General features: G+C 39.8%; 1 protein-coding gene and 1 pseudogene across 2 annotated transcripts in view; one reads left to right on the plus strand and one right to left on the minus strand.

Moving 5' to 3' along the window:
* Positions 1-14643, minus strand: part of DNAJC15 (DnaJ heat shock protein family (Hsp40) member C15) — a 72486-nt gene extending 57843 nt beyond the window's left edge. The window contains exon 1 of one of the 2 annotated variants that reach the window (XR_004346729.1): positions 14482-14613. Coding sequence is in view for 1 of the 2 variants with exons in the window: in XM_032611664.1 (XP_032467555.1) it covers positions 14482-14586 (105 nt within the window). In the remaining variant the exon portion in view is untranslated. Of the gene's footprint in view, positions 1-14481 lie in introns of both variants that reach the window. The other variant, XM_032611664.1, reaches the window with a different exon arrangement.
* A 2227-nt stretch (positions 14644-16870) lies between these two features.
* LOC116742936 lies at positions 16871-17666 on the plus strand (annotated as a pseudogene).
* The last annotated feature ends 315 nt before the right edge of the window (positions 17667-17981 follow it).

The raw sequence follows: 17981 nt of genomic DNA on the forward strand, positions 1-17981 counted from the left end.
TGCAGGGGACACGGGTTCGTGCCCCGGTCCAGAAGGATCCCACATGCCGCGGAGCGGCTGGGCCCGTGAGCCATGGCCGCTGAGCCTGCGCATCCGGAGCCTGTGCTCCGCAATGGGAGAGGCCACAGCGGTGAGAGGACCGCGTACCATAAAAAAAAAAAAAAAGAAAGAAACAAAACGCTCAGGCTCAGGACAAATGAGTACTCCTCCACTCTAAAATAATGAACAAAAAATTCTCCAAACTTAAATCCTTGCTATAACTGATGATCTTAAGAATAACCTTTTAAGTACTGTTTAGCATTTATTCATTGACCCACTGATACAAACCTTGTCTCTAATAACGCAAGCAGCTTTCTTTGTTCAAGTTAAATGTGACTAGTCAGAAAGTCCTGTCCCAATACCAACTTAGTCCTGGTCGCCTCAGATAGTACCAGGAGTCCCTGGGTTCATCACAGGTTTGCTAAACCAGGCTGCACATTTGGCTTCAAGTTCTCAAACCCAAGGATACTGTGATGGTTCACTTTATGTGTCAGTTTGGCTAGGTCAGTCAATTAAACCTCAATGTAGGTGTTGCTGTGTTGGTATTTGGTACATGTGGTTAACATCTATAATCAGCTGACTTTATTAAGTAAAGCAGTTTATCTTTGATAACATAGGTGTGACCCATCCAAGCAGTTGAAAGGCCTTAAGAAAACTGAGATTTCCCTGAGGAAGTAGAAATTCTGCCTCAAGACTTAGCTGCTGTCTGAAAGTTGCCAGCCTGCAGGCCTGCCCTACAAATTTTAGAATTGCCAGCCCACACAATTGTGTAAGCCAGTTCCTAGAAATAGATAAATAATACATTCTACTTAGTTCTGTTTCTTTGGAGAACCCTGGCTGATACATATTTCTACTGTGTTTCAGGACCAGAAAATAATGTTTTTAGGTATATCGCCCTGACTCATTCATTATTCACTAATTCAACATTTATTTAAACATTTAATCGGGGTACTTACTACACACCAGGCACTGTACTAGGGGTAGAGATATAGATCAATAAGGTCACCTCACAAAGGTTACAAACTGATTCACAATCTCAAAACAAAGCCTGCGAGTCCTCAAAAACTTACTAGTTTGCTTTTATATTTTATTTCTCCATAAATTTATCTAATTTCTTTTAGAACTTACTAGATTTTTAGCCAGAAATATTTCTTAGGATAATAAAGGGATGGTTATTCTAGTTGTCAATGACTCTCAAAAGTTGACACATGACACACCCTCTCTTAGGACCAGATTTTAAATCAGATCATAGACAAGGACCAGATTTTAAATCAGATCATAGATAAGATTCCCTCTAGGCTATCTGCAAAGGCACATGGTTGTAACCCCATCCCTTTGTCATGTTACCTCATCAGTGTGCAGAGACACTGGAGTTAAGATCCACTGCTTTATACAGCTACACTGAGATAACCAATGTGCTGAGAATAATCTACTGCACAGATTTTACTAATTAGTGTTAACACATTCCATCAAATTTGAAACAAGCACGCACTAACTAAAAACTCTCTTTAAGGTGTATACGATTATAATAATATAGTAATTGACATTTCTTTAATTGGTAAAAGCTTTCACTTTAACACTAGGTTTAACCTGAGGGAGAGATTCCATTTTTCTATCTTTATTACAATTTAGTAAGTCAGTGCTAGTAGGGAGTAGTGGAAGTAAGACGCTGAAAGTCGGTTTCAGCAGATATTTGATCAGAGGCTGCCAATAAGAAACTTGCACTTACCCTTACATGTTTTCCCTGTGAGCTGGTCCCTACCTGTGTCTGGACCAGGTCACTTCCCAAAATAAGCTCTCCGTCCTCTGAAGCTGCTGGCTCTAAGGGACTTGGGGTATCTGAGTCATAGCCCTACTACCCTCATTCAGTTGAGTCTAGTATGTCTCCACCCTTCTGTTTCACCACTGTTCATATAAAGATAGTATTATTGACCCCAGTCCCTAACACAGAAGGATGTCTGGTATATATATGTCTTCTCAGTTTCTAAACAGCAAAGAAAAATGGAATGACTCTAGACAGGCAGCAGGAACAAGTAAATATCCAAATATGAAAGAAATCAATGCCAACAGTACCCTCTCCCCTATTCAAATACTCCCACCTCTCTACATCCCAGTTTGTCTATTGTAATCCCAGACCACAACTTCATAACTTGTCTCCTTTACTGAACTGTGAGCCTCTAGAGAGCAAGAAGCAGGTACTATTCATCTTTGTATTCCTAGAATACGTATGGGTTAAATAAAAGTTAGTGTTAACTGACTGGATGGATGAATGTGTGTGTAGATGGTTAGGTGGACAGGTGGCCAGTTGCTAAGTACTCTGCTTCTGGGTCATAGATGGCTCCTGAGAAGAGTCCAGATAAAACTGAAGGATAGGGTCAATGCTAGACCAAGAGGGAAAAGGGAGGATACAGGAGAGAACAAAGGTTAGAAGCTGGGAAACCTGAATTCTGATTGAGATTCTGCCCTTAACTCACGGTGACCTTAGGTTATTGCAATTGGATATATGTGTATGTTGGAGGGCAGGGATCATCTACAGAATATGTTAAATATCTACAGAATATGTTAAATACAGACTAGACCAGTAACCTATAAAATATTTCAAACATAGAGCAGACAACGTGTAAAATATAAGGTCAACTTCCATCTATTTAACAATATGGAATCATCTCAAGATAATAACCCTAAGCAGACAGGCCAAAAAGGGGCAAGATTTTCAAAGTCAAATTCTAATTAGAAAATTAAACCAGAATGATACTGAAAGATGACTTCGGTGTTTGGGAGATATCTGTTAGGAAGTAAGAACTATGGCAAGCTTTACATCCGTGCTCTGTGGCTCTTCATGCTAGATGTGTCAAGTCTATCAGTGAAGCTTGTGAGACGTGTTCTTTGGCCTGAAGCTTCAGATATATCTGCTCTAAAAAGCTTGGTCTTCTCGGCAATTCAAGGTTCATTTAGTTCTAGGAGTTAGTTTCTTTAACTTGTTTGTCACTGCTATTTTATTCACTGGCCCTAAATTTCTCTCTTTCAAATTTAAGGATTTTCCTTAGCTCTTTCTATTATCTAAACTTTGGAGAAAAGGGACTTTTTTAACTAACATATCCTTTATCATTTTGTTATTGTACTTTTATTGTTTTATTGACTTTTATTAAATTATTTTTGTCCAATAACTTCCTGAATTAAGAGTTCTACACTATTCCTGAATTAAGTTCTAAACTACTTTAGCCTACCTTCAAATGAGCCTTCCCTGCCTCTTTCCCCCTCACACAATCACACACTTCTCCTGCCAATTCATTTATATATTTTCTTTTGCGGGAAATGTTCCATTTCTATTTGACTTTTGAAAGGTGCAAACAGAAGTACACACAGTACTCTACGAACAGACACATTATACTTTTATACAGAAAAGATATGTTTTGGGAATTCCCTGGTGGTCCACTGGTTAGGACTCTGTGCTTCCACTGCAGGGGGCCCCGTTCGATCCCTGGTTGGGGAACTAAGATCCCACACACACAAAATATATATATATGTTTCTGTTTTATTTTCAATAGTTTCCATAAGATGTCCAATGTTTTGCTGGTTTTAGAGCTGAAAGAAATGATAGAAAACATCTAGCCAAAACCCACTCCACTTCCTCCATTTTTATGGAAGAAGACACTGAGGTCCTGAATAGTCACATGCCTTGTCCAAGTTGCAGCCATTGTTTTTTGTTTGTTTGTTTTCTTTTGTTTTTAATTTATTTATTTTTGGCTACGTTGGGTCTTCATTGCTGCACGCGGGCTTTCTCTAGCTGCGGCAAGTGGGGGCTACTCTTCATTGCTGTGCACCGGCTCCAGTAGTTGTGGCGTGTGGGCTCAGTAGTTGTGGCTCACGGGCTTAGTTGCTCCGTGGCATGTGGGATCTTCCCGGACCAGGCTCGAACCTGTGTCCCCTGCATTGGCAGGCGGATTCTTAACCACTGCACCACCAGGGAAGCACCACAGCAATTGTTATCAGTGTCTGCACTGGGACTGGAACACAGGTATCCTAATTCCAGACCAGAGCCTAGGTCTTCAAGCAACAATTTAATCTCCTACAGTCTTTTAACAGATTATAAAAACCATTCAATTATCTTTCCAGTGTGAGCTCATACTCAGTGAAACATCCCTAACTGACTTTAGTGCCCATTCACAAACCTTTTGCCTTGTACAACGTCTTACTAGGTAGTTTGATAAATTACCCAGAGGAAATAGTGTCATTTGATTGTCTAATGTCAAGTTAGATCCTAGCACTGGTCCTTGATATCCTCACTCCTTATATAATTCCCTATTTTTTTTCCACAAAATTTTACCTTCCCTCAACCTCCAACAAGAAGTTGTATGTTCAAAACTCCTACATTTAATATAAAACTAACAGTTTGTTAAGTATGAAAGTAGGATTACTAGTACCTCCTTCAACTTCTGGATGGGGCCATGTGGCAATCTGTCACACTCCAGTATAAAGGCCATTAATAATGAGAGGCATCCGTTTAGCCAACAACTCAAAGCCTTACAATTGTCAAGGGAGTGGTTCAATGAACATTCTTAAACTGATGCTACGAATTCAAATCGGGACAATCTGTCTTGAAGGTAATTTCACCATAGGAATCAACAGCCTTAAACATATTCATGTCGTTAGGCTCAGAAAATAATCAGAGAGGTGCATAAAAACTTTTATATGAGAATATGCATCACTGCATTATTTATAATATATAAAACTGGAAACAATTTGAATACCCAACAATAGGGGAATAATTAAATAAATTAAGACACATCTAAAATACGCATCCACAATTAAATAATATATTGAGGAATGTTTACAGACCACGTTAGAGAATAAAAGCAAGTTATACGACGGAATGTTCAGCATATATGCACACAGGAAAAAAATGGAATGCTATAAAACAAAACATTAACAGTAGTTATATATTCTTATTACCTACCTTTTATCACTAAAACAAAATCTTTGGATCACAGACTTTGGAATTCAAAGAAATATGGTTTGAATTGCTCTCTACATGTCAGCAACATAACCTTGGCCAAGTTACTTAACCTCTATACTAGAGCTTCCTCATCTGTAAAATGAGATAAACAATACCTACCTCCTTGGGTTGCTATGAATTTTTAAAAATTAGGACATACATATACATCACCTAGTATTTTACATGTGGTAAACATTCAATAAATGGTACCTACTTCAATTACTATATGATATTATTATACAATTGTTTCTTTTAAAATCAGGGGAAAAATAAAGGTTAAAAAAGAAAAGTTGTGGAAGATCCCACCAGTCAGAAGGGTTTAATAAATAACTTCTTAAGTCAGAAAACCCTCTGATCTGTCTACTTTAAAATAAACTTTAAAAACAAATTCTTCAACAGCAACAAATATACCTCATCTTTGGTATCTCCCTTTTAATCCTGCACTTAATTTTGCACCCTGATCATAAAAGTGATCTTGCTGTGTCTCTAGCTAGCCTCCTCCCTATCATGTACTTTTTTTTTTTAACATCTTTATTGGGGTATAATTGCTTTACAATGGTGTGTTAGTTTCTGCTATATAACAAAGTGAATCAGCTATATGTATACATACATCCCCATATCCCCTCCCTCTTGTGTCTCCCTCCCACCCTCCCTATCCCACCCCTCTAGGTGGTCACAAAGCACCGAGCTGATCTCCCTGTGCTATGCAGCTGCTTCCCACTAGCTATCTATTTTACGTTTGGTAGTGTATATGCGTCCATGCCACTCTCTCACTTCATCCCATCTTACCATTCCCCCTCCCTGTGTCCTCAAGTCCATTCTCTATGTCTGCGTTTTTATTCCTGTCCTGCCACTAGGTTCATCAGAGTCAGTTTTTTTTTTAAGATTCCATATATATGTGTTAGCATGTGGTATTTGTTTTTCTCTTTCTGACTTACTTCACTCTGTATGACAGACTCTAGGTCCATCCACCTCACTACAAATAACTCAATTTCGTTTCTTTTTATGTCTGAGTAATATTCCATTGTATATATGTGCCACATCTCCTCTCATGTACTCTTACAAGCTTTTACTATACTGACTTCGAAGACCCTGGCAAGCACCCCTTAAACTCTCTCTTTCGGCTTACCTGCAACACCTTGCAATTCAGTTATTCTTCTTGCTTGGGAAATCATCCCATTTCCTGAAAGCTACTTTTACTCCCTTACAATAGGGTCTTTTACTTTAAGGCTGTAATTTCTTACAGTAGCAATGCTTATAGCTTAATTTCATTACACAGTATTCTTTTCTTCCTTTTTGAGTTAAGGTGAAATAAAATTAACTCTGCTTTGAAGTTTAAGAAATTTTAAACAGGGCTTCCTTGGTGGTGCGGCGGTTAAGAATCCGCCTGCCAACGCAGGGGACACGGGTTCGAGCCCTGGTCCGGGAAGATCCCACATGCCGTGGAGCAACTAAGCCCATGCACCACAACTACTGAGCCTGCACTCTAGAGCCCATGAGCCACAACTACTAAGCCTGCATGCCACAACTACTGAAGCCCGAGCACCTAGAGCCCATGCTCCGCAACAAGAGAAGCCACCGCAGTGAGAAGCCCGTGCACCACAATGAAGAGGAGCCCCCGCTCGCCGCAACTAGAGAAAGCCCACACACAGCAACGAAGACCCAATGCAGCCAAAATTAAATAAATAAAATTATTTAAAAAAACAGAATTTAAAAACATATCTTGAAGCTTCTGAAGACGCAGAAAAGTACCACAAAAACCAAGACTGTATATCATTTCTTGGAGTTGAATTTCATCAATTTCTTATATCTAAATGATGGAGAAATAATATGGTACAGTATAAAAGTCAAGGACTTTTAGAGTCAAAATTGGTTTCACATCCTAGTCCTGCCACTTACTAGCTATATGACCTTGAGAAAGTTAATTAACCTCTTGGATCCTCAGTTTTCTTACATGTAAAATGGTGAAAAGTAACATCTAACTTCATGGGTTATTATGAGAAGCGGGAGAATATAATACAGTGCCTGGTAAACAGCATTCACTAAATGTTAGTTCATTTCCTCCCTAACTATTTGTTTGCATATCATAAACTCAATACATTCTTGCATATCATTAATTTTTACCTTATTTTTATATATTCAATGATTAAAAATAAAAAATATTACTAATATTATGGGGGCAAGAGACAGGTATGAAACTTGTTACCTTATAAAAAGTTTAAAAGACTGGGAAGCACTGTTTAAAGACAAACTCAGAAAAAAAATAAAGGTTATTAAAAAACAAAAATCATGAGAAGATCCCACATGGTCACAGCTTTTGTACTGGCCCAAAGTGATTTTATACTACAAGCACCTGAAACAATCCCCTACAAAATCTCACAGTTAAAAAACCTTACCATATTGATCAAACATAGACAATAAACTTAGTGCTAGGCATAGATCCACTGACACAAAACTGAGAGTAAATGCGTCAACGATTCTAAACTGTTTCTGAATAGAATATCACAAGCTTTCTAGCATGGAAGGAAAGAATGAAATGGGTTACCCCAAATGGAAATATACAAATTAGGTATCAATTCATGGCACTTACTAAAACTTCTACTTAAAATTCTTTACCTCCAGCGAGCAACTAAGCCCGTGAACCACAACTACTGAGCCTGCACTCTAGAGCCTGCGTGCCACAACTACTGAAGCCCATGAACATAGAGCCTGTGCTCTGTAACAAGAGAAGCCACCGCAATGCGAAGCCCGCATACTGCAATGAAGAGTAGCCCCTGCTCGCCGCAACTAGAGAAAGCCCACCCACAGCAACAAAGACCCAATGCAACCAAAAATAAAAATAATTAATTAAAAAAAAATCTTTACCAAAAACACGTAACACATTTAGAAATACTGTAAGTACTATACACTAATAAAGTTCTAGGTGAGTAAAACTTTAACATCATTGCAGCTAGGCTGTATGTCTATGGCTGCTTCTGCTTTACAACAGCAGAGTTTGGAAGTGTGACAGAAGCCATAAGGTCTGCAAACCTAAAATACTATTCAGCCCTTTACAAAAGAAGTTTGCTGCCCTCTGTCCTTGAGGGTGGCAATCCTGGCTCACTCATCTCTTCCCCACACACACCTCGTATATAGCTTCTATGTATTTGGTGTTAAAAAAAAATCTATTATACTGAATTGAATCGACAAACTTTAAAAACAGAGCTGGAGACTGCCTGTGTTATCAGAGGCACCAAGCAATAAAGTTACCAAAATTTGGAAAAGCACGTCAGAAGTCAGAGCATCATGTGTACTCTGACTACACCTAATATTTGATACATGCTTATATTTTATGCCTCTCTTTACCATTAAAAAAAAAATCAGAGAGAGAATATCATTTATCTTAGTCTTTTTTATTCCTTAAGGCCATCAGTTCATTATACTGTAAAACATGTCCTCTAATCCTCTGTTTTTCTTCCATCTAGTTGTTTCATTCCTTTGTTAATTTAATTATTCAGTGGATTTATAGAGCAGTAACCAAGGCTGGTAGCATGCTGAGAACTGAGAGAACAAGGATCCTTAAAACTTGGTCTTGCCTGTAAAGAATATCTAATTTTAGTTTAAAAGACATGTTTCAAAAAGGAGAAGAAGCACTATTTAAATAATGCCAGCAAATCAACAAGTGGGCCAAGTCAGGTATCTGTTACTATCACCTAGTTTCAAATATCCACCAGAAAAACACACACACACAAACACACATTACTTTAAATGTTCCACCATCTTGAATCAAAGAATTTCTGAGAACTGGGAAAACAGCCCACTCCATCATAGCTGCTACTGCTGGGGGAAAAAAAAAAGCATCAAAATTGTTTACAAATTCCCTAAGGCATTATATTCTTCCAAAACAGCAAAAGCAGTAAATAACCTTCTAGATAAATATGAACTGCCTGAAATTGTTATAAAATGCTAAAACTTCTATCTTGAGACTGCAACATTTAACTTTCAAGATAGACAATAGTTGTACCAGAGGAAAAATTTTAAAAAATAATAAATTCTGCATCAAAATGGTAGCTGTGATGGAGAAATATGGAGACTAGTCACTCAACAAACATCTGTTTAGCATTTATCTATAAGTATACAAATACTTATTTAGCATCTACGACAGGCTTTGTGCTAAATTCTGGGCAGAGTAGTGAGCAGGACAGACACAGACTCTTCTCCCTTAGAAACTAACATAAAGGAGAAATCCAACAGAAAAAGAATACATGCATCAATATGTTGAACCAAACATCCATGTTTATTTATTAGGCCACTCAGTAGTAATAAAAGTTAATAGCTGTTCATTTAATAAACAAGTAACTACCATGTATCGACTGCAATGCCAATCACAGAAGCAAGCATATAAGTTCTTGCCCTAAGACTTCACAACCTAGGTGCTTATACATATACAAATAATTTTGATATAGTATAAGAAATAATTTAATAAAAAACTGTATATGACTTTCTAAGGAAGTACTTAGGATAAAACAACTTTATTCTACTAGGGAAAGGGAACTCGAGTCAGGTAAGGCTTCACATCAGTAACCTGAGTCTTAAAAAATGAACAGCAGGGGCTTCCCTGGTGGCACAGCGGTTAGGAATCACTGCCTGCCAGTGCAGGGGACACAGGTTCGAGCTCTGGTCCGGGAGGATACCACATGCCGCAGAGCAGCTAGGCCCGTCCGCCACAGCTGCTGAGCTTGCGCTCTGAAGCCCGCGAGCCACAACTGCTGAGCCTGAGTGCCACAAGTACTGAGGCCCGCGTGCCTAGAGCCCGTGCTCTGCAGCGAGAGAGGCCACCCAATGGGAGGCCCGCGCACCGCAAGGAGGAGTAGCTCCCACTCGCCACAGCTAAAAGAAAAGCCCGTGCGCAGCAACGGAGACCCAATGCAGCCAAAAATAAAAATAAATAAAGTAAATATATTAAAAGAAATTAAAAGGACAGCAGTTTGCCAGGCAACGAATTTCAGACAGAAGAGAAAACTACAGTAAGTAAAGTCATAGCACAGGGTACAGTACAGTGAAGGAGATGGAGAATGAGGCTGCAGTCAGTCATTTAGGGGTTAGTTCATGAACAGTCCTGTATATCACAATGGCATATTTATACAATTTATATAATCACCATGGGAAGTTTGGACCTTGGTAAATTTATAAAAAGGAACTTGGTAAATTAATTTAAAAAATTATAGTACCATAATTAGCTGTGTAGTATAGAAAAATAACTGATGGCTGTGTGAAGTGTAAAAAGGCTAAAGGACCAGAAGCAAAGAGACCTGTTTTTAAAGGCTATTATTAATACAATAGGTCAGAGGAGAGAGGCTAGACCAACAGAATAACAGTGAGAAGGGAGAAAGTGGAGTGTTGATGGCATTATTCAAGGTAGTGGATAGGTGAGAATCACCATGCATAGGGAGGGGATATAACAAGCTACATTTTAGATAAGCTGAATTTTGTATTTTTATTTGTAGGACTCACTGGTAGACAACTGAAAATTCTTATTAACTCCATTCTTCTCATTCCTTCCCACTCCAGAATAACATGTACTCATTAAACAATTTCTTTTTAAAGTGCTTACCACATAACAGGCACCTTTATAAATGTTGGAAATACACAGACAGCAAAGTCCCTCTTCAGGGAGCTTACATTTTAGCCTCCTCTTATGATAACAATGATAGGAACACTGTTTTACAGTGAAAGGAACAGTGAGGAAAGAATAGGGCAAGGTTAAAAATATGGATATACAATACATAATCCATGTGATTTCTTCAAAGGTAAGCTTCAAGGTAAATATTTTAAATTCCAATTGCAACTGAAAAATAAAAGTGGTCTCTTTTTTTTGGTAATGAATAAGCACTTGATAATTTACATGTCTGATAGGTTTTGATTTTCAGGTATAAGGTTTGCTTACACTGAAACATATATGTGGCTAATTTTCTTATATGTTACATCATCCTAATAATACTAGGAGTTACACTCTTCAGGAAAGTACTGAAAATTGAAAGGCTACCAAGTCATACAAACTGAATTTTGTTCAAACTGCTTTAAAAATTGTTAATATTCTCCTCTTAACTTTAAGGTTTCTTTTCTACTTGTCCATGAGAAGCAGCTTTGCTGAAGCAAAGTCTGGTCATGACTTGTGATTATTAAACAATTAATTGTAAGATAGTATTTTATTCAAAGTACTATGCAGGTATTTCCTCCTACATTTTTAGCTTTTAATCTCCCAAATAGGCTAATGAACCTGAATTCTTAATCCCTAAAAGAAAGCTTACATGAGACAGTTATTTAACATCTACAACTGCAGATATATATTTCAAAAACTTTAAAATAAATTGCATCTTTTTAAAAAATGGTATGAAAAATGTCTTCTTCAATTCCTTGACAAACATTTGATTGTCTACTATTTTCAATAAGATTAGCAAATATATCCCATACTTAGGTCATTTGTTCTTTGTTATCCTACACTTTGTCAACTTCCCATCACTTTCAGTACTTCTAAGTTTCCCCAAAGTTATTATTATCAACTCTCTTATGTTCCACCTCATCATTGGTCACTGCCTGGACCAGTGATTCCCTACAGAAGCAGAACAGACCCTTAGGGACCTTCTGAAAATTTGCAAGGACATTTTTTGGTTGTCACAATAAGCTGGGTAGGAAGGAGGGTATTTAGTGGATGAGGACTATGGATCCTAGAAGTCCTAAAACAACAAACAACTGCCTGCATCCCTCAAGATTTTAAAAGACTCTACTGGACACTGAGTAGGTGAAAAGCTTATCTATGATCATCTTAGTCTAGGACTTCACTACATATAAAATGTTATCATTTTTGCACCATTTTAGTGAAGACTGAATTTTCCAGAATTGCAGCTATCATGTAAATTGAGGTAAGATTCCACTTTGTTTCATTCAAAATTTTACCAAAAATTGTTCACAACTTGGGAAAAATTAGTTTGTCGATGACGATGGCTCTTATGGTATTTGAACTGCCAATGTAATACATCTGAAATCAGCCTGCATTTATAGCCATCCCACTCACAATGATTTCTTTGCACTGGTGCAATATGCCAGCAACTGATCAGTTCTTCATTGTGTCTTCTAATGTAATCATGCCTGAGTACTTACATATTTAAATAGTAGACACGTTATTTTCTAATAAAATACTTATTTTACCTTTATGCTTCAATTAGAGCAGTACACTGATTTTTTTAAATTATGCTTATGGGTATTTTTTATTGCCTATAAATCTTTAGGATATTACAGGAAACTTTAATATTTGTTATAAAAAGAGGGCTCTGGGCTGGACAGGTTTAGAATCACTGGCCTACACTTTAGCTTTCAGGTGCCCAGACTACTAAAGATGTCTCCTAACTGATAGCTTGGATTCTATACACTCCCTTTTCCAAAGAAAAGTACCTACAGATGTAAAAAAAATCACCAATATTATTTCTATCTTCAAAATACCACAGGGCTCCAATTGCCTTGCAAATCAGTCCAGTACTGAGATTTTTACAACTCTCCATAGAGAGGTGAGTTCTGCCTAACCTAATATCTTATCCAGTTTACATCACAGACTGAACACTCTATTCAGAAAGCCTTATTTCTGGGATCTATCCTCAATATTTTGAAATATTTTGAAATAACCTATAAGGAGAAAGAACCTGCATATATATATATCCGAATCACTCTGCTGTACACCTGAAACCAACATAACATTGTAAATCAACTATACTTCAATTAAAAAAAAAAGTTAAATAATTAAAAAAAAGAAAACCTTATTTCTAAGGAGTCAGCAAATCACAGTGGAAAGAGTGTTAGGATTTAGAACCTTAGGCCCACCACTTATTAGGAGAATGATCCTGGATGAGTTACCACTTTCTGAGTCTCCTCGTTTAAGTAACAACTGAAAATGACCTTCTTCACAGGGCTGTGGTATGGAATGAATCAGACATAGCAGGAACTCAAAGAGTTTGCTACTTCAAACTTTTTATCTGTTTTGTTCGTTTACTTCTTCCAAGGATGATACCTGGCTGGTATCCAGCAGTGCTCAAGAAATGTCTGTTGAACAAAAGCATATTGCTTTCTGAAACCTTTCCAGCTCACTAACTCTGGTCCAGAAATTTATCAGGTAAGTAACGATAACTGAGCGCCTACAAACTGAGTGCTTACTTGAAGTAAACACCCAGTCTGCTCTTCGGAAACAAAACCTGCCAGAAAATGACAGGTCAACAATAAAAGATGTCACAAGACTGTGTATGACTAGTCAACGAACAGTATGTACAACAAGTGCTGTGCATCGAAGGGCAAGACATATCACTGTTGGCTGGATCAACACGGAAGGTGGTGTGGAAAAGGGATGAAACAGACTTTCTCCAACTAATCCATTCTTCTCACATGTAGCCTGAGAGAACTTTACAATTGTCCAACAGGTCACTCCTCTGCTTAGAGCTCATCAAAATGCAGGGGACACGGGTTCGAGCCCTGGTCGGGGAAGATCCCACATGCCAAGGAGCAACTAAGCCCGTGAGCCACAACTACTGAGCCTGCGTGCCACAACTGCTGAAGCCCACGAGCCTAGAGCCCGTGTTCTGCAACGAGAAGCCCACGCACCACAACAAAGAGTAGCCCCCGTTGGCGGCAACTAGAGAAAGCCTGTGAGCAGCAACAAAGACCTAACGCGGCCAAAAATAAATAAATAAATTTATTTTTTTAAAAAATAATGTTTATATTGATTTCACGTCAAAATATCACTGTGGACATACTGGATTAAATAAAAATGCATTGTTAAAATTAAATCCACCCATTTTTTTCACTTCTTAAATATGGCTACTGAAAATCTAAAAACACGTATGCGGCTCGCATTGTTTCCAGCCTGAAGAGACCCCCTTACTATGTCTGACTGGGCCCTGTTTACCTGGCCTACGACTCTGTAGATGACACTACTGGCGCCTGAAACGTTTTTTCCTCTTCACCGAGTCTGCCGCTACTCATTCTTCAGACTTTAGTTTTACAACGATGGTTACAGCGCTTTCTCCTAGAAGCCTCCCCTGGCCTCACCCCCTAGCCCCGAAAGACTGGACTGCGGTCTCCTCCTACATGGTGGGAACACCCACCCTACAGCACTTATCACACTGCATCTGCAATTGCCTGTTCCCTGGTCTGTCTTCCCGACAAGAATGAAAGCTCCTTGAGGGACCAGAGATTCTCCGAACACGCCTACTCGTCAACGCCGGGCACCTAGGAGCATCAACTCTGAATAAATGAGGGGTGGTACAAAGATAGTGGATGAACACAGGGACGACCCCGGTTCGGGGGTAAGGGTGTAGAGAGGTGAGACAGGGACTGGGGTGGGGGGGGGCGGTGGGGGAGCGCTAGCGGGTAAGCTCGGGCAGCTTGGAGCGGGAGAACGGCAGGAGAGCCGGCAGACTCACCAGTCTCTGGTCAGTGTCGGCGTCCGACAGCTTGGTCGGGGGCGGCGAGGCCTCAGCGTAGCGCAGGCCCTCGCCGGCGCTGGCGACGCCGCCACGGGCAGCCATGACTCTGCGGCGCGGGGCACTCGGAACGCCCCGCTGCCTACGAGGCGGCCGCAGGGACAAACTAGTTAGGGCGGGTCCGTTCGCGGTTTTACCTATGCCTCTCCCGCTGCGCTAGTGGAGGGCGGGGCCCCAAAGGATCTCTTTCTCACCCAGGCTCAGACCAACTTGTCCCCTCAAGCCAAAGGTCAGATCCGAGCTGGGGCCCCTAGGGTGTGGAGGAGTTTTTTCTTTGTTTCAGATTTGCAGGCCTAAAGCCAACCTTGGGACTCGTTGGGGCAAAGCGTGATGGGGCCCGTCTTCCTTCCCCTATCCTGACCTGAGAGCCTGGGTTTAAGCCCTGCAGTCTGATGTTAGATATGATGTTGGTCTCATCAGATGCCGGACCAGGAGAGACCCGGAGAGTCTAAGTGCAGTGCCCAAGTTCCCTGACGTTCCCTGAGACCCACACCAGACCTTTCTAAACCTGCCTTCCCACACACACCCCGCCCAACCACTGATCATACTTCATAATACCACGGTTCTCCCATCCATGAGGGCAATAGAAGTGGCAATCTGCTTACTCCACCCCTTCCCACCATATGACTGGCTCTATGTACGATGAAATTACAAAGAAGAAACTTGTAACCTTCCACCCCACAAATGGTTTTGTACTGACTTGGATATAGAAAGACCCACTTTGTCATTCGTTTTTTCTTTATTTTATTTTTCAGATTTATTATTATTAATTTTTAAGTAAAGCCTTTTGGAGCAAAAATTAACCAACAAGTGAAGCCAATGTAGTGCTTTCCAACTCCTGTGCCAACTTGGCACCTCTTTTGCCTTTTATACCCATTGCAAAAGCAGCTTACAAATCTTTTCTTTTTTTTTTTTTAATTCCTGATTTAAAAGTTTTGAGGATCTACTAATTTATTGATTTAGTTAATATTATTAGCAAGCCCAAGAAGTTAGGGCCTGGAGGAATTTACAATCCAGTAGGGAAGATAAAACTAATACGAAGTGATTATAATGTATTCCAGAGCATGAGACTATATGCATCATACAGCAGTATAAAGAGGAAGGGACTAGGAGGATAGAAGAGATCTGAGTTCTGGTGTATGTTCCTTCATTTTCTAGGCTTGTGTTCCTGAATATACCCATTAACTGCTTCATATCTCTCCTTACCTGTGGAAGGGGAGTAACATTTCTCCAACATTCTGACTCAGGGAAATTGTAAGGATAAAATGAAAAAAGGAAAAACAAGAATATGGAAGTAATTTGTACAGTACACTTAAGAAGAGAGTTACTTCCACAATTTGATTGGTGTTTCTGGGAGGGAGTGGCCATTTTTTTTTTTTTTTTTTTTTTTTTTGCGGTACACAGGCCTCTCACTGTTGTGGCCTCTCCCGCTGCAGAGCACAGGCTCCGGACGCGCAGGCTCAGCGGCCATGGCTCACGGGCCCAGCCGCTCCGCGGCATGTGGGATCTTTCCGGACCGGGGCACGAACCCGTGTCCCCTGCATCAGCAGGCGGACTCCCAACCACTGCGCCACCAGGGAAGCCCCGGGAGTGGCCATTTTTAACCAGGGTCATCAGAGGAGGGTTGGCGGAGACTGAGCCATTGAGGTGGTCAGTAAAAAATGGGTAAGACTTTTTTACATGAAAGAGGAGGAAGACTGGAAATGTTAGCTGGAAACAAACAGACAGAAATGAAAAAGGTGGCGTGTAGAACTGGGTTAAAAAAAAAAAAAAACATGCCAAGACTCTTCAGAAAAATGGCCTTATTACATAAATTAACTTTCATTAGACTGATCCACAAGTATCAAGGACGTTGGTGAACTAAGTAAATAAATTGGATTGGAACCCACAGGTCATTCATTCACTCATCCATTCATATATTCGATAAATATGTGTTAAGCATCTGTTAGGTATCAGACACTCTATTCGGCACTGAGTCTACAATGCCAAGTAAATAAATAAGATACAGTAAGTCCCCTACATACAAACCTTCAAGTTATGAACTTTCAAAATGTGAACGTGCGTTCGCATGTCCAATCACATAAGTTAGTTCACGTGTCTGGAGTACACTGTCACATGTGTGCATCCTCTACAAGTGGCTGTGCTTTTATGTACTTTACTGTACAGTACTGTATAGAGTACAGTAGTACAGTACCTTTATTTTAAGTAAAGGATGTCCAGAAGCAAGCGTAAAAACAGCGATGTTGTAGCTGGTACTGCTAAGAAGTACAAAGGGATAACAGTGGAAACAAAAGTGAAAATAATTGAGAGAGTGGAGTGAGGCGAAAAGATGGTGGACGTGGTTCATTCATATAACATGAATCGTTCAACCACCGGCACGATTCTAAAGAACAAGAACAAGATCATGGAATGTGTGAAGTCTGCCATGCCGATGATGTCAACAATAATATAGAAGAAGCGTGGAAAAGTGATGGAGGAATTTCGCGCCAAGCTGGCGGGTAATCCTCGCGTCAGTGTGACACGCTAGCTCGGAAGTGTTTTCTGCCGCTGTCGTGGTTCATCCACTAAACTGCATGGTCGCTGTGTACATGGGCAGAACATGGGCATCGGCAAGAACAGGGACCTGCCCTGGCCCCTGCTCAGAAATGAATATAGGTATTTCCAGAGAAAGACCACAACCTCTTCAGTAGAAGGTAAACAGAATTTGGTGATTATGGGTAGGAAAACCTGGTTCGCCATTCATTCCAGAGAAGAATCGACCTTTAAGGGACAGAATTAATATAGTTCTCATTAGAAAACTCAAGGAACCTCCACAGGGAGCTCATTTTCTTGCCAAAAGTCTGGATGATGCCTTAAAACTTATTGAACAACCAGAATTAACAAATAAAGTGGACATGGTTTGGATAGTGGCGGGCAGTTCTGTTTATAAGGAAGCCACGAACAAGCCAGGCCATCTTAGACTATTCGTGACAAGGATCATGCGGGAATTTGAAAGTGACACATCTTTTCCAAAAATTGATTTGAAAATATGTAAACTTATCCCAGAATATCCAGGTGTTCTTTCTGATGTCCAGGAGGAGAAAGGCATTAAGTACAAATTTGAAGTATATGAAAAGAACGATTAATGTGAAAGTGTTTTCTGATCTATTTTAAGCCTCCTCCTACCCCCCCAAAAAAATTATGTATTTTTTGTTATAGAGACTTTTGTTGATTTTAGATCCATGGATAATTATTTCTAAGCAAAGTATTTCTATTCCCCATTAATCTTAACTAGACTCTATCAGATACCATTTGTGAAACATTTCTTGCTGTAACTGCCTGAATACCCATCGGGAGTCAAGAATAGGTGACCAGCACCTACCTAGGGCAGAATATCTACCAAGACAGCCCAAAGTGGGAGACTCCCCTGGTAGCATGAGTTGAAACAACCAGAGCCCATA

The sequence above is a fragment of the Phocoena sinus genome, chromosome 18, assembly GCF_008692025.1.
Source record: "Phocoena sinus isolate mPhoSin1 chromosome 18, mPhoSin1.pri, whole genome shotgun sequence".
NCBI classification, from domain to species: domain Eukaryota; kingdom Metazoa; phylum Chordata; class Mammalia; order Artiodactyla; family Phocoenidae; genus Phocoena; species Phocoena sinus.